We start from the raw sequence: 24,848 nt of genomic DNA, 5'->3' as shown, positions 1-24,848 counted from the left end.
TTAACAGTTAGGGTATTTTCTTTGAAGAAGGAAATTTTAGGTTTCAGCTTGTCTGATGCTATTTCCTACAGAAAAAGAGGTTAATTGTGATATTGCCAGCAGCCCAGAAGGTCGCATCTCATCACAGGTAGAAAAATGAGAGGTCAAGAAGTGCAGATTGAAACAGAGACATGATAATTGTCTCTGATAAATGAGTAAAGTTGGAAGACACCACAGCAGATCATCTGGTCCAACCTCTCTACTCAAGCAGAGTTATCCCAGAGCACATGGCACAGGACTGCATTCAGAGGGTTCTGGAATATCTTTGGTGAGGGAGACTCCCCTGACTCTCTGGGCACCCTTTTCCAGTGTGTGGTCACTGCACAGTAAGGAATTTCTTCCTCATATTTGGGAGAAACTTCCCTGTGCATCCCTTTCTGCCTCTTGACCTATTTCTGGGTACTACAGGGCCGAACCTGGTCCATCCTCTTGACACCTTCCCCTCAAATACTAATAAACATTGATGAGATCCCCTCTCGATTATTTCTTCTTGAATAGGCTCAGCTCCCTCAGCTTTTTTCCATAGCAGAGATGCTCCAGTCCCTTCATTATTTTTGTCACCCTCTGCTGGACTCGCTTCAGGATCTCCATCTCTTGTTCTGAGGAGCCCAGAAATGGACACAGCTCTCCAAGTGCATCTCACCAGGGCTGAGTAGAGGAGCAGGATGACCTCCCTTGATCTGCTGGCAATGCTGTTCCTCTAATTGACTCAGTTTTCTACAGCATATGTAGTACATAACCACTGTGATAAAGGTAAGGCGATTATATTATTTTTGTCATTTAAGAGAGAAAGCAAAAGGATTCCGTTGATTTTGCTTTTTCTCCTGTTCTAGACAGTTCTCTGAAGTAGGAAGATGTAACTCCCATACCCTGGAGGAACTTAGAATTTAGCACCAGCTCCTGTCCTGAGCAATGCCTTGTGGTTTTGCATGATTATTTACAAAATGTTGGCTTGAGTTTTAGTTTCCTCAGAATGCTATCCACAGATTTCTCCTCCTCCCATGCTCTGTGCAGACTGTCAGGACAGATATCTGAGTTTCAGTATTTAGGATTCTTTGTGGCTCTGGGCTTCCAGTATATAACCAACTCTTCAATAAACTACTTAAAAAACTGCAGAAGCCTTCACTTCATTCAGCACCATGGAGGGAAACATGAGCCCTAACAGTTTGCCACAGATTTTGTATCCCAAGAAGAATCCATCTACCCAAAAATGGACTAATCTTTTCAATTAACCTATTATATTGTAGAAAATATTCAATATGCAACAATATGAAGTATATTTCTGCCTATTAGCTGCTTATTTAAAAGAGGTATTCTTGACTAAATATTTTTATAGACACTTACATTAAAAATGCTGCAAATAATTTTTCTTCAGAGTCCATTGATGTAACTGCTATTTATTTTAAGCACTGGATGATTTGTATTCATAATGGAAACTTCAATAGCAAATGTTCCCAAGCCAAACTAGAGTAATTTCCCCCTTTAGTCAATACAGTCTTCATCTGCATCAGTAAACAGCACAGAACAATTGATGCAAATATGTAGAGTTTGAAGGGTTCATGTTGAGGAACTGACATCCACATCACACCTGTTCTGGAGGTTCCCTTTCAGACCAGCTCGAGCTTATTAGCAACAATTAGATACAGCAACACATTAGCTGTGATTCCAGGACACAACTAGTTATGTTTCATGAAAAAAACAAAAACCCAAACAGTTTCTATGCCCTAATATTGTGCACCCCACTTTGTAATTCCGATGGAAGAGAAGTGCAGACAATCAGGAAATTCACTTCAAAGTATTGCTAATATAAAATGTTTTGTCTGTTTAAGCTGAGGATATTTTCTATTGTGTATGAGTAAAAAAAAAAAGGAGTTTGCTTTGCACCTAAGTTAGATGATCAACATCTTTTTATCAACACACAAGAAAATGCACTCCACAGCTCTCACAAATGAAGAAACAATGTCACCTTAAGTCAGCATGAATTGGAAGGGGAGGAAAGTCTTGTATTTCTTTTCAAAATATATTGATCTATGGAAATCTTCCTCAATAAAATCCAGTTCAGACAAACAGATAAATGTCATCCCTCCCAACCAGAAGTTTATGCAGAGGAATTACAAATCAATACACATGTTTTCACCCCGAATATATTTTAAGAGATTTCAGATGCTATAAATGTAATCATAATGATTCAGGTCTCCTGCTTGTGGCTCCTCCTGGAAAGATCAAATTTGACATCTAGGGGTTTATCTGCAGTCAGAAGATAACACATTCTGGGGTATACAGAGTGTCCTACACAGAAGAAGCTCCTCAGAACATTATTTGACAAGCATTTCTGTGACACAGAGAGAAGTAAACCTCTGGATTTACTACAGCTAATCGTATTTCTCCTCACAAGATTAGTATTTTGCCCTGTATAGACATTAAATAAAGGATAATAATAAACTGGATTAGATATATGGCAGTGTCATTACATAGCCAAAAATCAAACCCCACAACTACCAAAGCAAGGGAGAGAATCACATTTGATGCCCATGTCTAAAAATACATGAGACCATAAAACTAAAAGCAGGATATTGCAGCTTAGTAAGATTACAAAGCTGTCTTCAAATTTAAAGAGCAAAATACTTCTTGTGCTCTTCATGTAATTTTTTGCACTACCATCTCTGCAAACATGATACTGAATTTGCTCTCTGATGTGTCTTCACAAGTAAAGTATCTTGTGAAATATCTATGAATGCTTCAAATACCTGTTTGAAGGAGTCCTGGGAGTCCTGAGTTATTTACAGATGTTTTTCTTCACAGCATACAAAATCATAAAAAAAACCCCAAACCACCAACCCACCAAAAACAAACAAACAAACAAACAAACCTAAAGAAACCCCAAAAACAAACCCACATCAACAACAAAGCCAAAAAAAGCCACAAACAAACAAACAACAACAAAACAAAACAAATCCCCAGAAACCACCTTTACTGTGATTTTCCAAAATGAAAAAAATAATATCTGACGAGCAGACATACTTTATTAAGAATTTTTTAAAGACTGTTTACTTTTCCCAGAAACAGATATGCGAAATGACTGGATGTCTGCTCCTGTTGGATGTGCAGTGATTACTGTTTAAAGTGGAACTTACAAATTATCAGCCAATAATAAGCACAACACCTGAGGCTGTACAGATTCTTTCATCTGAAAATATAATTCATTACAAACTCATTCATTACAAACTCCTATTCTTAAGAATAGGATTGTGAGGCAACATCTTCTTCAGCCATGAATATTAAAATATGAAGACAGAAGCTTATTTGTGTAAGGTGAATTAGAAGTTTATGCTAGAACCATTTATTAGAAAGAAAAAGGGTCTAGGTAATACTTTTCAGAGGGATCTGGTTCAATGCTGAAGAAATTTAGGAAAGAGCTGCAGCGTGCATTTGAGGAAAACAACAGTCCTGCTTGTCTGCAAAAATTGCCAGTGTGCTCAATCTTAACTACTTATTAACTACATTTGAAAGGTTGCTTTATTTTTTTTCAGCCTCACTTTGTATTTATGAGCTTTTCTGATCCTACAGTTCATCACTGCCATTCAATATTTGTCCTAATTAACATTACTTTGAAGTGTCTGACCTTTAGGTCGGCACTCAATTCTGAATTAAAATATAATTATCTTTGTAACATGAATACACTTTTTATGCTACCCCCATGTTTTTCTTGTTACAGAATAACTACATAATAAATGTAAAAGGAAAGACTGCATTGAGCATGACAAAGTGATGAAAAATAAGAAGAAAATAAACAGATCAGCCTGCTTTCCCTTCCCAATAAAATGAGGAAAGTGACAGCAGGGAAAAAATAACGGCAACACCTAAAATTTATGGAATGCTTTGTGCACAGTGCATAATTTATCTGCAGGTCTTACTGTCATAAAACTTCACCACTTTTATATAAATATGTCCAGCAATCATATGGCTTATATTGAACAGGACCATGGCTATCCTTTAATCCTTATGAACAACATCGCCTTTAAAATTTGAAATTCACGTACTGAATTTCACAGCACAGAGAATGTATTACATTTCTTGTGAATAAATCAAAGCTTTTTTCCTAAATTTTTTGGTTCTTGTCACTATAGTTACACAAATCACTGGTGTGAAGAGGGTAACACTTCCCACTCATTGCCTCATTTCACCATTGCTTCTCCAAGAAAAGTTATTCCTCAGTCTAAATGACCAGCAGCTCTGGACCATGTGTTTGCTTTACATTACTTTATTTTTTTACAGTTAAATAACTTACTTTTAAGTTAACAAATAACTTAGTAAATAACTTACTTTTACGTAGAGCTGCTGAAACTCCTCAAGGTTCAGTCTACCACTTGGACAGTCCTTTAGAAATCCTTTGTACCACTGTTTTAGCTCGTGTTCATTGAACTCCGTGCTCTTCACCAGATCCTCCATCACCTCAGGGGCCAGCTTACTATTTTGTTTCCCCATTTTGCCTTAGGAAGAAATAAATGAGTAAAATTAGTCAAATGTGAATATTTTAAATTGGAACTAGCCACATAACTTGAACAATTGCTTTGTATTCACTGCTGCTTTCGGTCAAACACAACTTCACTGATTTGCTATGATGATGATGATTTTGCTGATGAATCTATGTTATGCTTGATTATTGGAGGCTGAAAATAGTGAAAAATGCAACATTCTTCTTTCATTTAGGAATCTTAAGGCCTGGACACAGACTACTCTCTTTTGCCTTAAAATTAGGCAATTTACAGCTTTTCTTTACAGTAAGATTGAAAAAGATTACTTTTTTTTATCTTTGAATGTAACAAAAAAAAATTCACAGATTCAGGGATGTCCACAGAATTCCTCTTTATCTTTGACTTGAAAATATCTTCTGATATGACAACTACATTAGCAGCTACTCCTCACATGTCCAAGGCTGTGGACAGACAGGCTTGTAACATACAGCATTAGGTATTCCACAGGGAGGAAGCAATGCAAGAGTCCATAAACTTCATCTCAAAAAATTATGAAACCAAACTGGAAAAATAAATTTAATTCTTATGCATTTGTACATACACATATGTATAAATAGATGTATATTTAAATATTTAATGCATAATAATAAACATTGGATGGTTTACATTTCATCACTGTTTACATTTCATCACCATTAACTCTGAAGATATTCACTTCATTTGTCAAACACATTTTGTATACACTTAAAATATTAAACAGAAATACTAAATTTGCACGTGTGTATAGATAAATACAGTAATTTCAGTACTACCCATGTTGGCCCTTTGAGACACTTTCAGGTGCTTTGACATTTGACCAAAGATGTCCTTTGAGAGAACTTTAGAGAAAATCTCATCTTTAGCATTTTCCTATTTTGCTACAGTTTTTTTCATTACAGATATCTTTCTGTTACTTTTTAATCAGATGACAGACAGCACTTAACTTGTCCTGTAGAGAACTGCAAAGCAATGAAAAATTTCTTTCCAGAGACCAGCTTTGCATTTCCATTTTTATCTTCAGTTCAGCATCTGTGTCTAATGACTGCACCACACTGAATACATTGATTTCTAGTCCATATCACCACCCATTCCCAATTTTAATTTGGCATCTTCCCCTATTTGAAAGCAGAAGTTTCTTTCTCCTCAGAAGGACATATATTTTTCTGTTCCAACAAATCAATATATTTATATAATTTCCTTTATGAGAACATTCCTTGAACAAGTGCAAAGTTAATAATTCTTCCTGGTCTGTGTGTGTGTTGAACATATCCCCTGGTGCCATAGCAGCACCAACTCTGTTCCTGAAAGACCTCATGGCCCCTCTCCCTTGTGGCCATGGTCCTCCTCCCTGGTCTAAACTTGCTCCATGCTCTAAACTTACTTGGAGGTTCTTCTGTTCACAGGTTTTGGCAAACTTAGCACAAATATGTGGGAGTTCAATCTTCCAGTTAATTGCCACAGGTAAAACTATACATGCAGATGTCCAGAAATCAGCTGTTTTGACTAAATGATGGGTTGGCAATTTACAGTACTTAGAGCAACTGCCCCAGCCTTATTTTGGAAGTCCCCACATTCTCATGTATGACAGTGACCCAGTTTGGCACATTCTGAATTTAAATCCCATGGAGACTAAAGAATAATAATACAGTTATTTCTCTAGCTCCCACTCAGATTTTACAAGAAACAATGACTTTCTAAAGTTTGTTTTATTCTTTATGGGGCATGTTTACTTTCTTTTTCTTTTTTATTTACACTCTGTTACCTTTTGAAGTCATAAGGTGCTTTGCTTAGGATCCAGAAAACCCCTAAAGATATTCAGTAGCTATAGTAACTATCCTAGGTAGATTCAAAAAGCGTTTTTTTTCTCTCTCTTAATTTAGCCAATTGTGCTTTTGCTTGACTCTTCACCTGGATTCATATCCCCAGAACTATTTAACTTAACACTATTTACAGATGAAAAAAAGCATCCTCAATGGGCAAAAATCAAGTGGTTTTGACTGACCACTTTTCTGTTACAGCAGCTTTTTTATCTTCATCCATGTAAGCTTTACAGCCCTTGGACCTGGCACTCCAGAGAGGTGGAACAGAACAGATGTGGTGAATCTCAGCCACATCTGCCAAAGCTGCCTTTGCTGTTCTCAGTGGTGGGAACGTAATCCACTGCAGAACATCACAGAGCATGGAGTGGGTCTGCATGTGTGGAAGAACACATGAGTAAACATATCCACACATAACCTATCATCAGAGTCAGAGAAACAAGTCACCAGCTTTTTGCCTCTGTGATCCAGGTCCCTTGTTTTCTGCAGCTGCCTGTCTGTCACAGGTTGTTCAGTAAGTACTAAACACCTTTCAGCCATTTCTGATGTACCTCACTATGGAATATCTCCTAGTAAAGGCAATCACAGCTGACATTTTAATAAACAGTCTCAAAAAATATTTTTTCCACAGAACCAAACCAGTATTTGAGAAAGGTATAATTTATGATTTCTGGGCTCTGTACTCTTATTTGCTGCTCCAGCACAGCATGGTGCATAATCTGCTGGGTTCTGTTTGGGACAGAGTAAGCAAACTGACCAAGCTGGTCACAATGCTTCCTGGAATTAGAAGCACTCATTCTTTCTTCAAGTTTTAAAGCTCTTTTCTTAGAGTAATTGAATTACAATCTGCAAGAAAGCTCAAGAGTCTCATATAATTATCAAATATAAACTCAGACTTCTGGCTCTGTGAGATCCATCTTATTTGGGAATAAAACTCAAATACATAGATTATCTAGTTAATCATATCCTAACATCTTCTAGAGCTTCATTGAATCTCTTATTATTATTGAAAAAGTACAATCACCCATTAGCAATGAGTATGCTACTGCCAACACATTTAGTTTTCTAAAATGAAAACTGTTTTTAATTAACTTACAATCACAATTTTCCAAACAAGTTTTTCCTTGTGAAAACCTACAAAATATGCCTTAGGAAAAGACAGGAGAGAACAGCTGCACAATCACTAAGATTCCAAGAGGAGGAAAGATCACTCTGCAAGCATTTTTTTGTTTAGTAAATTTTATCATTTTCAACTATAAATTTGTTTCTAAGTGCCATATTTCCAACCATGCAATGTGACAATCCAAGCACTGCTATTCATAATCAGTTGCATTTTCTGGCAAAAAAATCATTAAAGGAAAAAAGACAAGGCTTAATGTGGAGGAAATTTCTGATAACCAAGGAGCCAGGTACGTGGGTGCCTCATAGCATCGATACCATGTCAGGTCTGTTCCCAGTGAGATTGCTCTGGCAGGAGAATGCTTAACACTAGCAAGGGCAGCACAATCAAAATTAGAGATCAAGAAAAATATTGAAATTCTACTGTTGTGCAACAAGTAGCAAGAGCAATGAAGGTTGAGTTTAAAAACATATCACTTTTCTGAAACACTTGAAAAGGCCATCAACCATCCAGAGAAAATTACTTTTCAGAAATACTTAGTAAGCTACTCCAGTATTTCATTAACACCTTAATTGCTGCTTTTACAGGTCCATAGAAAAGTCAGATTGTAAAGATGGAATGTTATTGAACAGCCAATCCCCAACTTAAGGCGGCAGCCCAGGCTGTGCCAGCAGCAGGTCGGGCACTCTGGGGATGGATTTGCCTGCTCTTTGCAGTGCTGGACCTCAGGGGGCCCACAGACAGATCCTCCAGCTTTAAAGTCTGATATTGTTTGTTTGATATATTACCTGCAATGCTATCATATCCCACACATGCTCATGTTGTTTCAAAAGCTCTTCACTTGATCATCATCCAAACCTCCCGGCCAATGGCAAGGCTTTTTCCCTAGAATATTTCACAGCAAGTCCTGCACAGGTTTTTCAGGTCTGCCTCTCCCATTTGGCTTGCCAGCAGTAAACCATCAGTGTGAGTAGTTTCACAAAACAAAATTTAAAATACACACCTAAGAAATAAGAAAATTTAATATGAATAGCAAAACATGACTTACATAATCTTTTTTTGCTCTTTAATGATCTCAAAAGACCCCCTCAACTGTTGCTTCTTTCCCCTCCTCTCATTCCCCTCAGCCTCCTTGGCATGTGCTCAGTGTTCAAAGGGACCAAGAGCAAACAAATTGAATTCTCTGTGTTCCTAAGGAAAAGTAAACTGAGTGCTGCCAAACATATCCTATTTGTGCTGAAAAAGGACCCAGATTCCACTGAGAAGGCAGCACCAACAATGTTCAACAATGTCCCTATAACCCAGCTCTGTGTTGTTTTGCTTGCTTTCCTTAGACGTATTTACATAAACCCATTCTCTTTCCAAGTTGCTTTAGGAAAAGCGTTGACAGCAGTTTGAAGGAGGTGGTTCTTCCCCTCTGCCCAGCTCTGATGGGACAGCTCTCACCACTCCCCAGGTCACTGTGTCCAGTGCTGGCTGGGTTCCCTACACTGGACAGACATGGACTTACTGGAACCCAGCAAAGGCCACAAAGGTGATGAGCACTGGTTACAGAAATAAAGTCTGAGAGGACTGGGGCTGTTCAGCCTGCAGGAGAGAAGGCTCAGGGGGTCTTATCAGTGTGGGTCTAAATACCCAATGAGGGGAACAAAGACAGCAGTCAGCCTCCTCTCAGAGGTGCCCAGTGAGACAAGAGGCAATGGGCACAAATTCAAATTCAGGAAATTCTCTCTTGATGTAAGAGAACATTTCTTTACTGAGCAGGTCATCCAACACATCCAGAAAGGTTGTGAAGTCTCCGTTCTTGAGGATATTTAAAATCCAGCTGAACACAACTCTGAGCAATCCTCTATAGTTGACCATGCTTGAGCAGTGGCTTGGACTTGAGCATCTCTGGAAGCCCCCTCCAATCCTAGTGAGTCTGTCATTCTGTGAAACACAGGGAAATGTGTTTCACACACAAATGGGTCAGTCACACCACCTATTTTTGATATCCACAGTAGCTGCCCAATTTCACTGAGTTCCCACATGGGTAGCTGAGAGAAAAAGTTCTCTTCCAAGGCAACCTTTGGAGAAGAGGTACTGGTCACTCAAGCCACTTTTCCCCCCTCCACTGATTCCAGCAGTGCAGAAAGATTCACCTCATAACCCTGGGCAAAATCACCAAAGTTATTTAGGACATTCCAACTTATTCCCATGTACTCTGGCTGCTTTGACACCTGCCCATGTTCACAGGCTCATTTTCCCAGCTCCCACAGGAGCTGAAGTAGCTGGTAGTCAACCAATACCTCTGCAGCTCCTGAGGTCTGTGCATTAAATGAATTCCCTTGTATGGTGCATGTGTTTCTTGCTCTTCCCTGGCTTTGGGAAATGGGAATGAGTCGTGTGGACTATGCCAGAGGCAAATGACAACGCTCACTTTGCCAGCTCAGCTGTGCTGGCAGGCACTCATTAGGCTGGAAGGAAAACTGTGGTTCATCCCCACCCCTCTGCCCACTCCCAGCCCACAAGCTCCCACAGGAACGTGCTGACTCCTGGGCATGACATGTGAAATCCAGGCACTGAGCAAGCAAAAGTGGTGGGTGTCTCTGCAGTCTTTCACCCCATGCAAACCTATAAACAGCACATCAGTGTATAGACTCCAACATACACACATATAGAGGGGTAACAAACTCCCAAACAATTAATGCTGGGGAAAGTAAAGACCTATGTCTATAACCTACAGTAGCAGAATAATTTTCACATGATTTTTAAGTAGACTGTTTATCAAATTTCCAGCCTTGTGCTGATAACTCCTAGCAACTCCCAGCATTGTCCCTTTCTCTTCAGGCTGTGTCAGATACTGCCTTTTCTCTACTAATGCCAGAATGAAGGATAGATAGGCTATCAAGCCACACAGATGCCTCATTCCTTCAAATACATTTATTATTTCACAGGAGAAATTTGGAGCTAAATTCTGTCTTTCACACACAAAACAAACAACAGCCTCATACGCAAAGTCCCATGGAAATAAATATCCAATATTTGGAAAATAAGAGGAATTTTGCCATGGAGAGAAATTCTTTATTAGGAGCTGTAATGACTAGACAAGGGACACTGGTTTTCAGCTGAAAGAAGGTAGATTTACCCTGCATATAAGGAAGACATATTTTACAGTAAGGGTGGTGAGGCACTGGAACAGGTTGTTCAGAGAAGTTGTGGATGTCCCATCCCTGAAAGTGTTCAAAGCCAGGTTGGATGGGGCTATAGGCAACCTATTCTAGGGAAGGTTCCTTGTCCGTGACTGGGGGGCTGGAACTAGATGATATTTAAGTTGTCTTCCATCCCAAATTAATATACAATTATATTTTCCGTAAGCAATTAGTGAAGCACCTCTTCACATAAGTCGTCAACAAAATTTTTAAGTCAACTTGCATGTCACAGTGATGATGCTGAGCCCTGTCCTATACCCTGCATAGTAGAACCACTCAGGAAAGCCTTTTTTTCTCCCAACACATGCAAAAGATGAAGATATTTTAGAGGAGGCTCTGGCACTGTGGCACGATACCAGCTCTTAAGATCCTGACATAAGTCCTATGCTATAGTTAAACCTTCTGAACAAGGGGTCAGTCAGTGTAGAAGGGACTTTCTCCTTTCACTATCTCTTCTTGAAGTGGCCTTTACTTCATGATGTCATGGCATCTGCAGTTCTCCAAACTCCTACAGGACAAGACCTGTCTCACTCAGCTCAGTCCTGTCTTCCTACTCTTTTCTCAGAACCCCTGGATCCAAACACAGAGCAGCCCCACACCTGCACTTTGCCCATGAGAAAGAAGAGCTGCAACAACCTGTAGGAGTGGAAGAGGAAAGCAATCCAGCTCCAGGTGTTTGCTGCCAGGACAGAAAAGGCAGGCAAGGAGCAGCATGCCAGACACTGGCAGAGGTAGTGGAGCAGAAGGTACCCACCACAGGGACAGCAAACGGGGCTGGGCAATGCCAAGCACAGTGACCCTGCTCCAGTGGGGCTGAGCACTACACAGTCTTCAGAAGTCCCTGCCAACCTCCACAGTTCTAAGATTCCAGAACTGCAGACATCCTTTCAGTAGCTGTTGTGGGAGAAAACTGATTATCAGGTATAGGTAAATATATATACTTTCATATTTTTATATTGCCCGTAGTGACCTCAGGACCAAATCTTCCCCTTTACCCAGAAACAAAACTGACCCTGAACTACCAGCTCTCTCCTTCATACAAAACTTAGGGCTCTATTTTACTGCCATGACCAAAAAATAATAATTGACATATGTGTATGAGAATTAAATTCTTTATTGTGCAGATGACCAAGCAGTGGAACAGACTGCCCAGAGGTTGTGGAGTCTCCCTCACTGGAGATATTCAAGAACCATCTGGACACAATCCTGTGCCATGAGCTCTGGGATGACCCTGCTTGAGCAGGCGCAGATGATCCACTGCAGTCCCTTCCAACTTGACCCATTCTGTAATTCTGTGTTTGTGTAACACCATAGTGAAATTAGAAGCAGTCATGATTTACTGCTGATAACATAAACCTCAAACTATGCATGAAAAAATAGGCTAAGTTCTGATTCATGTGGCACTACAGCAAAAACTGGAATAAATCCAGGGATTTCAAATTACTTTACTGGCTTTACCAAATATCAGATTCAGGCATGTAAGCTCTCTCTGTAAAAGAAATGGGGGAAAATAGAGAGTAATGGCATTAAGGAATGCAATTATCCAACCAAATTGAATAATAAATGCAGAAAAGAGGTCTAAGCAAAAGAAGAGAGATATATTTTTAAATTTTATTTGAAATGAGATGGATATTCAATTAGATTCAAGCAATAAAGAAAGCATTTGAAAGGGTAAAACATGTTCAGGGAGATACTCTACCATAACAATGACTGATATGTAGGGTTTTTCTCTCTAGGTGACTAGAAAGCTAACATTGAACTTATTTCATTAAAAGTATGTATTTGTGTTCTGTTAATTCTGGAATAAAGCAAAAGGGCATTCTCTACATTTTCAACATGAGAACCAAGGGCCATTCCAGACCCACCAGCAGCTCCACTGCTGATGCAGCCCTGTGAGTCCCAGCAGGGCTCCATTCAAAGCCCGAGGCTGAAGCCAGCAGCTTGGGTAGAAACAAACCTGCAGACACATGGTCTGAACAACGTGGCAGGGTCTCATTTCTGCCCCCTTTCTCATTTGGATTGGGAAATTGCTTACAAAAAGCCATAGCCGGCTTTCCTCCTTTACAAGTGGACATAGATGACAGGACAAAGTGTAAATTACTTCTGTTGTCTAACAAGACACAAGTGTTCAGAAGAGTTTCCAGGCTCTACCAGTTAATTTTAGATTTGGAAAGACAGGAACAAAATAATTTTACTTGTTCTTTCTCTTGGGCTCTTTTAGACCACGTGGAGGAGCATCCACATTTCTGGAGAAAGCTTAGGGTCTGAATGCTCAGTTCTCTTTAAGAAAATTTTTGCTTCCCCCTTACTTCCATTATTTGGCTTTGATACGTCATACCTCAGACTTGTTTTTTTGTGGTTTATTTTATTCCAAGTCCTCTTTTCTCCAATACTTCAATAAAATTCAGTGATTTATATGTTCTACAGAATTTAGTGATTAATTGCTGATGAGAACAATGAGCTTTGTTAATGCTGAGTGTCAGATACATACATGAGTAAATCTGTTGCCATAGTTTCATTTTGCTATTGGTCCAGTGTCTGTAGACAGTGGTGATAGTAGTTAAAAAAGATGTGTGATTTGAGGAGGAAGACTGACTTTTCAGCAATGGAATGAGCATTTTCTTCACTGGATTGTTGTCCCGTAAATTCCGTCCTTGTAAATAATAATCTTAAAATGCCTGCAGAACATTTACCTTTAATACTTCATATGATGAAAATGCAGCATTGCAGTCACCTAATTATTCACAGTGCTCCAGCATCAGAGCCTTGCTGTGACAAATTTGTTTTGTACCTGATATGAAATATAAGAGTTTTTGATTCCTTTCTCTGAGGTTTTATTCTAGAATATGGTTTCCAATAGTCTTTTCCTCATGAGATGAGAAATCTGTGACCTCCTGGACATTACAACTTCAAAGAGGCCACTGGAGAAAATTACACAGCAGCATTACATAAAGGTCACTTTCTGAGCCTTGCATTTCGAGAGTGGTTTATACAATTTTAGATACATCAGAGATCTGTCCAATATTCAGTACCGGACATTTTCTGGGATAGTTGCTGTAAACATCTCTTTTTTTGGGGGAAGATTGACAGGGCATGACTGAACATTATAGTTTCCCTGAGCATGTTCCAGTGTTCTGGAACCAGTCTACATTTGTGTAGACTCTAAACACTTATTTTGTTTTGTTATGCCAAAGTGAATCAACATTTCCTCTGCCTGAGACACAGATTTTTTTTTTTTTTTGTCAATTTGTAGAGACTAGTGTCAATTCTAGCATTAATTAAAATGCTGCTTTTCTTTGAGATAAAGATTATTGAAGGTTCATGTTTGGGGATAAGGTTTTTTAGACTGTAGCCACTGCCTTAATTTACATATATATACAATTCTTTTTCTTAGTTTTCATTTGTTTGTAAATAAATATTCATCTATTCTGTCACAATGCCATAAAAAAAGTAAAATCATCCTATAAAAAAGTTAACATGTGCTTTCTTTCCACTTAAATTACAGGACGCCTTATTTGCTATCATTTTACTCTTCTGTTTGATATGTGCAAAGCCAAACTCCCTACGGTGATATGCTTATCAAAAAGTACTTTTACTGTTCACCTCCCAGCCTCATTTTGAGTTTGACTCCATCAGGTGTCTTTTTAGGACTGCACCTCTGACTCGTAAGTCATTGCCTTTACTTAATAATACACACTTCAGTCTTCACTTATATCCATATTCCTCATCACAATAACTGCCCTGCCTTCTGCAAAGGTGGAGTAATAAAATCTTTGCTGTTTAAAATGTTAGTTGTCTTTGGTCCCTTTGCAGTCAATGGAGAGTGCCATAAATTTCAGTGATTCACCCCGTACAGAGAGACTTCTGAAAAGAGGCAGGATGAATATATCCATGTGTATTTTAAGACAGAATGACTCAGCAAACATCTCTTTCTGCCACTTGTAGAGACAGCCCTCTAAACCTTCTTGGATCTGAAACTGGATTTCTAAATGCTTAAAGTGACGCAAGAAAAATCCCCCCTTGCTCATTGGCAGCGGATAACCTAATGCTGTTCCTGATCTCCCCAGGAAAAACATACATTTGCCAAAGTCGATTGTTATTTCTATGCATCACAACACTTACTCAGGTGTGATTAATGTCATTACAATGCAACATGCTGGTGTACCAAATGCAGTCCTTCCCACAATGCTATTTACGTCCATCATAGCAGGGGAAAAACTCTCTTCCGCTCTTTTCCAGGCCCCCACAAACCAAAATAGTTTTAAATAGCTGAACTGCAGAGATCAAATTGTTCAGGATTGTTTAATTATGCCCTTGTCATTTCCTGCTTTTTCCTCAATACAGTTCTTAACCAAGTAAAGTACTGGCCTCTAAGAAAAATCTTTTCTATTATTTTAAATACAATTTTTGCAAAAAATGTCACTATGACCATCTAAATGCTATAGTAATTTCTCCAACTTATCTCTAATGTCCACCTCTCTTTTTACCCAACAGAGTTCCTTTAGCAGCCATGTCCAGTGGTGCAAGGCCCTGTCTCACTGCTCTGGATTCTCAGGGAGAAGAGGCATGGTGAGCACTGTGTGACCCTCCTCCAGTCTGCTGGGAATAACAGATCTGTGCTCAGACTGGTTTCTCTCTGTTCCCAACTCACACAGTAGTGAGAAGATCTCTTTTTCATCTAGTTCATGCTCCTGTGTCCTGTGATGACAACTGTGATTTGCAAAGGGTGGAGTAAAACTGAGCAGTGGTATCAGCACATGGTCTATAAATAGTGCTGTGATAACTGAAACAAATATAAGCTAACACATACAGACACACTTCAAACCTTTATTTCCATTCCATTTCTGCATGAAAAGGAGTACCCCAGACCCTGTTGCTGGCTGCTTTTGCACACCCGTGACTGCTGTGCATGAGCTGATTTCAACAGATCATTTTGAACTATGCATTTGAACACTGCATTACTAAAAGCCACATGGCCGTGTTACAGCCAATGTTAACAGGAGTGGTTAGCAGGAAAGCAGATTACAGCTTTTTATTTTACTAAAAACCTTTCAAATTAAAAATAAAATGTTTGTATCCTTGTGGCTAGTGATCCATTGACGCAACACTCACCCCAAATTCATTATAAATGAATCGCCAGAACTATCCCTTGTGACTGCTTCAGATGGAGCCTGATTAAATGCAGAGGAAATATATTACTGAGGAGATGAATCATAATTCTGCAGAATGAAATCAATGGCTTTACACCTTTGAGTTGGACACAGGGTTGATCAAAAATGTTACTCATACAAATGAGTGAACAGATGAATCACGTACACAGCTTGGACAGCAAAAAGGTATCTAAAATTCGATCAGAAGTAGCCTTGACTATGACAGAAAGCCAGAAGAAAAACTGAAAATGCTTTCCCTAAGGTAGAACTTTCAAATAAAAATTCATATTCTTTCTTTCCACTACTATGACAGGCGTGGTTTTTTCATCACTTCTGATATTATGGTTTGGAATAAATGTAAAAAGTTTACTTATATGATGGCTCATTTGAAATAACATTTTAGTTGCTTCAATCTAGCTCTAATCTGACAGGTTGTTAACAAGGATGAGACACCCTAACAAGTACCCACTGGTATGACTTAAGCCACTCAGATGACTTAAGTCATCTCAGCTGCTGAGACTCAGGGTGTCCCACGTGGATGTCTCAGACACCTTAGGTCCTTTCAGGTGGCACTAGACACCTCTGCTTAAACAGATGAATCAGCCAAATGAGATCTTCCCCTCCAGACTTAGGCAGCTAACTTAGAGACATAGACTCTTTAGCTTGGAAAAAATATCTAAGATCAATTCCAACCATTACCCCAGCAGCACTTTGTTCACCACTAAACCATATTCCCAAGTGACACATCCGTGTGCCTCTAGAACACTAAAAGGAATGGTGACACCCCTATTTCCCTGGGCAGCCTATTCCAATATCTGACCACCCCTGAGTGAATAAATTTTTCTTCATATCCAATCTAAACTTTTCCTAATGCAACTTGAGGCCATTTCTCTCACCCTGTCACTTGTTACCTGAGCAAAGAGACCGCCCCCCACCACCCGCTTGAACCTAATGGAGCAATGCTCTGTTTCTATAGCAGAGAAAAGTAATTGCAGAGAAACCTTGCTCACTGAAATTCATTAATCAAGATTATATCTAAAGGCTCTCCCTCTGGAGTCCATGAAAAATGTTTGCATTCCCTTAATCCCCATTTTTGCTATGCAGGCAGCATCTGAAAGCTGGGAGGAAAATAAGATGTTTCTGATGTTGCTTAACACACTGACTCCACTGTGCAGTGCTGTGCTGGGCATCAAGCTGCGAGTCTTCCTGCCCACTCCAGCAAGAACACACCCAACCAGCAAAGAGGGAATGTGCAGCCAGTGCTGTGCCAGCAGTGCCCAAAGCAGAGCTGCCAACTCACCTGCTCTCTGTGCCTGCATAGAGCCACCCACAGAACCATGGAATCCTTCAGGTTGGAAAAGATCTTTAGGAACATCGAGTCCAACCATTAACCCAGCATCACCAAATCCCCTCTGCTACTTCCTAGAATAATGCACAAGAGGTCCAAATCACTGTTGATCTCATTTTTCAACCTTGACTACTATCCTTACTGGAGCAAAAAGGTCAAAGCTGGGAATGTGTGAAACTGAACTAGTCCCACCAGGACTGAATTTAGAAGTATTCACTGACAACTGTGCTTCTTCCTCTAGGACATTCTCTTTCCAGAGTTGCCAATTTCTGCCATAAAGCACAAAACTGATTCAAATTTTAATATGGCTTTAATGCAGACTGACTCTATTACATCAGAAAACCCAGCATCGAAAAGCAATAATGCATATAACTATTAGTAGGTGTTTCCTCATTAATTAACACATGTTAGTAACTCTTTGAAATCACTCATAGATAATATAGATGAGCCTCAATAAACTCTTCTTCCTGGAAAAATGTACGTATTTTTACAGATGATAGAGCTACTAGCAATATATAAATATTGAGAGGGGAAAAAAGTATTCATTCTGACATTAATATTGATAGAAAATGCAAAATGAGCAAAAAGGACAAAGGAAAAGGAATGCTGGCTGTCTCAGAGGAGACTCTTCGTCCCCAGTACAGGAACCTCATTATTATTTAATAACCTTAATGGCAAGACCCTGAGCCTCGTGTACGTCCTTCATAACTAAAGACTAATTACAAATACAACCCAGTAAATCTCAGCCATGAAGCATTTGAAAGCTGTTAGCTATTTCTTCTAGTTTTGACTTAATTTATACAGTACAATAGTTCTGCAAGACAACATGGTAAAACATACAACATTCCATGGGTCCCAAATATGAAGCACAGTATATGGTCTCTCTGTTAAAAGATGCCAGAGGGAGACAGGGAGGGAGAGAGAAATCCTCTTGTGCTAAAGGACAGCACAATTTCATCATTTCATACACTAAAAGTAATTAGAACTATTTCTTCCAACTGTTTTTCAATGAGAGCTCTACTGGAATAAATTTTTATAAAAACTGGCTACTATTGCTGTGCTAATAAAAAAGATAAATTGCTCAGCTGAATCCATGTGTGTGCAAACATGCTTTTTTTTGGGGGTGAAATATGAAAAGGTATACAAAAAGAAAAAACAGAGAGAGGTACAGTCTAAATTCCAGTAGCATTTACCACTGCAAGAATAATAAAATCTATACCAAAGAAAGAGGAGAAGACAGAACAAACCAATACAATACAATACACATTTGCAATACCACATCATCCATCTTCATCCAACTTCTGTGACTCATCCTGCAAAGGACAACCAGTTTGTTGTGTTTTGGGCTTTTTTAGTTTAAAGAGGTGCCTACTTTTCAGATCACTTTTTAAAATGCTTGTTTTTCTAGGACACAGAGTTCAGGAATTATATTTTTGGTGATGACATCAAAAGGTAAGCAACATTTTTGATTGGGGTAGATACCAGTGCATGCAGAACTCCTTCAGCAAAGTATGTGGAAAGCTGCTACAAAGGAACAGCTCTGGGACAGGCCATAGAAATACACTCAACAAAACAGAAAAAAAGCAATGGTGAGGCAGATAAAAATATGGAGGAAAACAAACGAAAGCTATATAAACACTTAAATTATTATGAAATTCACAAAAACTGTTGTCTGAATTCCTTCAGCTTAACAGCCACCAGGATAAAGCAATTGATGGAGGTTGCTAAGCACAGACAAGCTGACTCAGAAATCTTTCCAAAGGTCTCAAAATTTCAAATCTAAAATAGCAGCCTACAGTTCTATTAATTTTTCTAGGAAAATATAATTTTGTTCTGATTCACTGTCCACCTTTGGTAGATAAGAACCCAGTGAGGAAACTATTTTAGAAAAACAAGCAAGAAAAAGACATTATTTTAGGCTATGAATCCTGGAAAGCACAATATATAACTCTAATTCTTAAGGGGAAGGATGTTTTTTCCCAATTTAGGGCTGTCTGTCACTGAATTTTCCATGGGAATAGTTGAGGTCTGTGGAACAGAACTACAAAGGTGCTGGATAAAAAAAGGAAAAGTAACCATAAAAAGACATTTTTATTTTCTAGCAGACCTGCATTTGCAGAGACAACCTCGAGGCTTTTGCCAAAGCTGATCAAGGAGGATCTCTCCAAATTGAGGGGCAATTGTTGGAGGTAACAGGCAAGGACAAAGAGCCTGGAGAGCCTTTGCATGGCTGTGCCTTTCACAGCAACTGCTACTCCCAGGTGACAGGAGAAAGAAGGGGGTGAAATATTTTTATTCCCAACCATGATGCTAAGCAGGAACTGCACTGGCAGCTACCCTGGACTATTTAAGTCTGTAGAATCTGGAAAGCTAGAAATATCAAACAGTGCCTTCCTTGGCATTACCTCATGATTACTTCACTCATCACTAGAGAATGTGGAGGCAAAAAGGTTTAATATAAAAATGGTTGTTGCTATCTGTAATGATTCCAGAGGCTGGGAATGATATAATCTCTTTGGGGATGATATAATCTCTTTCATATTTATTATACTTCTGCTATAAAGCATACAATTTAAACTGATTGCAAGAAAGAAAAAAAAAACATATCTTGATTGACAAATAGGAAAATATCCTTTCTTTCTAATAAAACACCCTCTTCACCACTGAATTGCACCCACAGCTTTTATAACTGCAAAAAGGTCCCACATCTTTAGTATAGGAAAATAACATCTATGGTGGGATTTAAATCAGCTTGCTTTAATGCTCTCAAATTTTGGTGTCTGTACTAAGTTAGTAATTTAGACCAACAGAGACACAGTAATTTCCAGTGGAGACTCAGCAAGTTGATCTAAGTTCTCCTAGGATGGGATGAGTCATACATTGGAGGTGCTGTCCTCTCTCCATTGATTCTCCAGACTATTCATGTCTAATAATCACTGATTAAATTAGCTTTCCTGAATTTGTCTGATCCCTTTTTGGCCACATTTATATCTTGGTCTCCACAACATCCTGTGGAAATCAGTTTTGTAATTTAATTAAACGTTATACAATAATTTCATTGGTGACCCTCTTTCTGGCACTGTGAGAAAGAGTGACTATTTCTTACTCACCTGCTCCTCTTCAGACATCAAATAGCCAGACTCTGTCCAGCCTATGTGCCACATTTCTAAACAACTTTACTCCCTTTTTCTAGGCTTTTTACAAATTTGCTAATTCTTTATCATAAAAGTGACTATAATTACAGATTAAATGCTCCACCTGCTTATAAAATAGAATACATTTCTAATGTAATACTAGTTCCTAGATATTTTAGCTGCTATTTGATATGAGTTGGCAATTTCAGAAATCTATCTGCATTGATTTCCATTTCTTCTCCCAATTTGTACTTGGTATCGCCAATAATTTTTTTTTCCCCCCACTGGAATTGTCTTCCTCTTATTACCAATAAATCCACCTGACATTTTATATTCCTGATATTCAGTATTTTATAATCATGTTGCAGCAATTTATAGACAGATTTAAATCCAATTTTTATGAGTAATCTCAGATCATACACAAAATTTCTCACTTCACTAGTCAATTCCACAAGTCATTTATGAATACTTTTCATTTTTTCTCCCATTCTCCATTAATTGCAAAAATGTGTGATAACAGTTTTTATGTCTACTACTTTTTACCATAATATGTGTATAAAAATACTACATAAAACTTGGAAAATCTAAAACTAGATAGAAAATGCCTTAAACATATTGTTACATTAAAGGCTAAAAACTTGATAAAATATCTCATTGAGTCCTGTATTTTAACAACCTAGGAAAAAGTGCTGCAATCACTTAGGGCTGAAAAAGTATGATTTCACACCCAAATTCCTGGTTCATCTCCAATATTTGTCATCGAACAAGAATACAGTTTTTGGATAGACACCTGGTCTTGATTCAAAGTTTGAAAGCCACAGATAATCTACAGGTCTGCAGCTGGATCAGGCCCTGCTTACGTTCAATGCTGTGCTGGTAGAAATGGTAATTCTCTCTGGTGCGACAACACAGAAGAAAAGTTAAAATAAATTAAGGTTGCAGTTCTGCAGTTTAGCAATAAGATAAACAGTGGAATAGAATATAATAATAACAAAAAAAAAAAATCCCGAAATACTCAGAATCCAGCATCACAAAACACAGTAATATAAAAATCTATAGTGGCACTTTCCAGGAGTTTGGACCATGTACTAAATCAAATCAGAGGACATAATATCAGAAGAGTTCCCTGCCAGAAGCAGAACTGTTTGAGCTAGTTATACCTGTAGCAGGGTTTGGGGATTTTTTCCTTTTCTTTCCTTTTTTATTTATTTATTTATTTTTTTTTTATTTCCCTCAACTATTCCCAAAAGATTCAGTATAAAAAGAACCTGTTACAGAATGGCCCCTGGAAATGAACAAGGCTCCAAATTATGGGCTTCTGGTAGTGAGATTTTTTGATCTCCAAGACAAAAGAGAGTATAGAACAAATGGTATTCAGGAAACCTTCTTTTTCCTAGTGAAAAACAATCCCTTTATCTTTCCTGATCAGAGTAGCCCTGTTACTATGACCAAGCAAGAAGAGAGGGGAGCGAGTGTGTGTTGAAATAGATTCAAGAAAAAGGATCAAAAATCTCTTTTCTTGCTTATAAAAATCTGCATCAAAAATATATTTTCTTGCTTATAAAAATCTGTTTTTGGTTTTTTTTTTTTTTTTTTTTTTTTTCTTTTTTTTTTTTTTTGTGGGAAATGTGCATATCTTGGAAAGGAAAAATGCAGACTTCCAGACAAGTGATATAAGGCCAGCTTTACAAAAAACATGTAAGTGCTTCTGTGGGTCTGGACTACTGGCTAATGTAGGTACTGTTGCCTAATTGCATTGGTTCATTTCTATTCAAGTAAATCAAGGTGGTGTTCAGTACAAATCTATCAAGCATCCCTCCAGCAGCTTGAGTGCTCTTCAGAAATCTCACCAGGTACCTAAATAGCTATGCAAATCTCATCTCAAGTATTTAGTTGCTGCATTCCCAGCTCAAAATGCAACTTCTCTGTCACCTCTACTTTCTAAGAATACAACACCAGCATACAAAGCAGGCCAGACACTGAACTTCACAAGGCTGTGAACCTATGCCTTGGTACCTCACCTGGTACCACTTAACATTCTGAAGGTTCCAGTTTCTCACACACTGCCACTGCAAAGCTGTGAAAATTCAGGTTGGCATTTGATCCTTCATGAAAATTGCCAGGCCTGTGAATAATCCTGTATTATATCAGTGTTAGCCCTGGGTAGCTGTGAGTGCACAATAACAGAGTGTTGTACAGCACGTGCCTGAGAAGCCTGGTGAAAGGACAGGCTATAAGTGTTGCTGAAAAACAACAGCACATTTAGAGATGTATACACACAATAAATATAGGCTAAGCTGGTTTTATTATAGAGATGTGCTTAACATTAAGGATGCCTGCACAGCATTACCATGGCTCTGCTGTAAGACAGACACATGGTAAGAGCAAATTGATTGTAAAACTCAGGCCCAGGTTGTCCCTCTTCTTCTTCCTTGTCCAATCTTTACCCTGTACTTTTGGCTCCCTGATTTGCCAAGCCAATCCCACTAAATCTGTACCAGCTCATTCTGACTCTTTCTCCTACTTTCCTTCCCTCCTTCCTTCCTATCTGGTTCTTACTCCCAAGCCAATGCCAAATCTCATCACCCCTGGTGTTTTATCTGTACTTTATTTTTTCCTTCCATCAGCAAAAGCAGTGAGAGCAGTGATGTTCATAGCATTCAATATGGATGCACAAGGGCAAAAACCCAGGTATGCTTGTTTAAGCTACAGTGAAATTCATCTGGGCAACATTTTGTTGACATTTAAAGAGTCTTGGCATCTTCAGGCACAAAGATAACAGAACCACCCCCAAAGAGCAGAGAGGGATGCATGATGCATGCCCAGGCTGCCAGCAGGGCTGTCAGCATCATTCAGAGAGGCAGAGGCTGAATGGGAGGCATGGCAGCAGGATGCAGCATGTTTAAATGATGCTGAAAACTCTAAAATATTGGAGAGCATTTTATGTTCAAAAATAGATTGTAAAGCTTCGTGATTTATGTTGTGTAAAGCCTAAGAAACCCAAGCCAGCCATAAAAGAAACACCATGGCTTACAGGTTGGGGATGGGGGTGCAGATGAAGCTGGGAGGATGAGACTGATAGCAAATGTTTTCCTCACATCTGGGCAAACAATCTCCAAGTACCCTAAAACACCACAGACTGGTCAGAGGAGAAGACACGGAAGAAGAGAGCTGAGATTTCTCAGTAGAGGCTTAAACTGGTTGTGGTTGTTTTCCCCAAAACAATGCAGAAATAAAACTGACTATTGCTGATGCCAGTCTGCCCCTGATCAAAGGATATAATGAAAATGGAAAAGGCAATGAGGCTATAGATGTCATGTCACTAGCATTTGTACTTTCTCTTTTAAAAATTAACTATACTTCTCAAAACAAACAAACAAACAAAAAAACATTTCAGAACACCTCAGAAAAAAATCTTTTTTAGGATTAAGAGGAGCATTCCATTTACTCCTCTGCTCTGCTTGTCATATAGGTCGGTTTCAAAAAAAAAAAAAGGGGGAAAAATCTTAGCTCTGACATGCATGGGAAAGCCCTGAGGAGCTACAATCTCCAGAATATCCACATAATTACTATATTGAAGTTTAATGCCTGCCTCCAAATAAAGCCATTTAACAGTTGGCTTATTCTTCACTAATGTCATGTTCCCACCCTATTTCAGTATCTGTGCTCCAAACTTTATTAGAAACATTTTTTTTCTTTAACTTGAAAAGAATCACACTGATTTATGCTCCAAGAAGCTGGCCAGAATCCAGAAAGCCATCCAACAACAAGCCTTTAACTTAATCTGTTCCATCATGAAATGAGTTAGTGTTTTTTAAAATATTATCAATAATTACAGTCAATAACAAAAATAATACAATTTTTAAAACTTTCATATGACCAGGAACAACAGAGAATTGAGCAACTGTACTATTAATGACAAACCATTTGAAATTACTGAAAAACAAGAGAAGACTCTACTCCTCTAACACAGGAGTAGAGTCTCATAACACATAAATCATACACAGAATAATAACAGGGAAGTTATTATAGTCAGTAGCACAGAACTTGATTAATCCAGGTTATTTCTACCTGGGTGATAACCACTAGAAGTTGGGTATCTAATCTAAACTAGTCATCAAGGCTCCAGTGTGCAATGGAGAGAAACAGGCACCCATTTCAGCAAGAAGCAATTAATTCCATGCTGAAAGTATATATAAAAGGTGACTGGCATTAATTGCTCTCTGGAAATACTTACTCTTGTCTACACAATTAGTTTAGACTAAACATTTAACTCCAGGACAGCTAGAAAGGCATGAAAAAATATTCTACCCCCTGAGTTCAGACTGAGATAATTCTCCCAGTGTGGGGACAACTGCAGAGCCTTCAGCCAAACTGCTTCACACCTTGTGCCCCAAAACTTGGCACTGCCTCGTGGTGAAACTCAGTGAAGGCAGTGACCCTTTGCTGAGCCTGTGGGACAAAATACCAGCTCAACGTGATTGTAAATGCAGGCAAACCCAGTGGGAAGAAATGATGATGTCCAACTCCAGTTC

At 38.7% G+C, this 24,848-nt stretch overlaps 1 protein-coding gene across 3 annotated transcripts in view; it reads right to left on the bottom strand.

The window, feature by feature from the left end:
• VSNL1 (visinin like 1) overlaps positions 1-24,848 on the bottom strand; it is an 83,422-nt gene that overhangs the window by 39,687 nt on the left and 18,887 nt on the right. For all 3 annotated transcript variants that reach the window (XM_021525370.3, XM_021525372.3, XM_021525371.3), the window contains exon 2: positions 4,363-4,529. In XM_021525370.3, the coding sequence (XP_021381045.1) occupies positions 4,363-4,524 (162 nt within the window). In that variant the 5' untranslated portion in view covers positions 4,525-4,529. The remainder of the gene's footprint in view (positions 1-4,362; positions 4,530-24,848) is intronic.

The sequence above is a fragment of the Lonchura striata genome, chromosome 3 (genome assembly GCF_046129695.1).
Source record: "Lonchura striata isolate bLonStr1 chromosome 3, bLonStr1.mat, whole genome shotgun sequence".
Lineage (NCBI taxonomy): Eukaryota > Metazoa > Chordata > Aves > Passeriformes > Estrildidae > Lonchura > Lonchura striata.
This window is presented reverse-complemented; position numbering and strand designations above follow the sequence as displayed.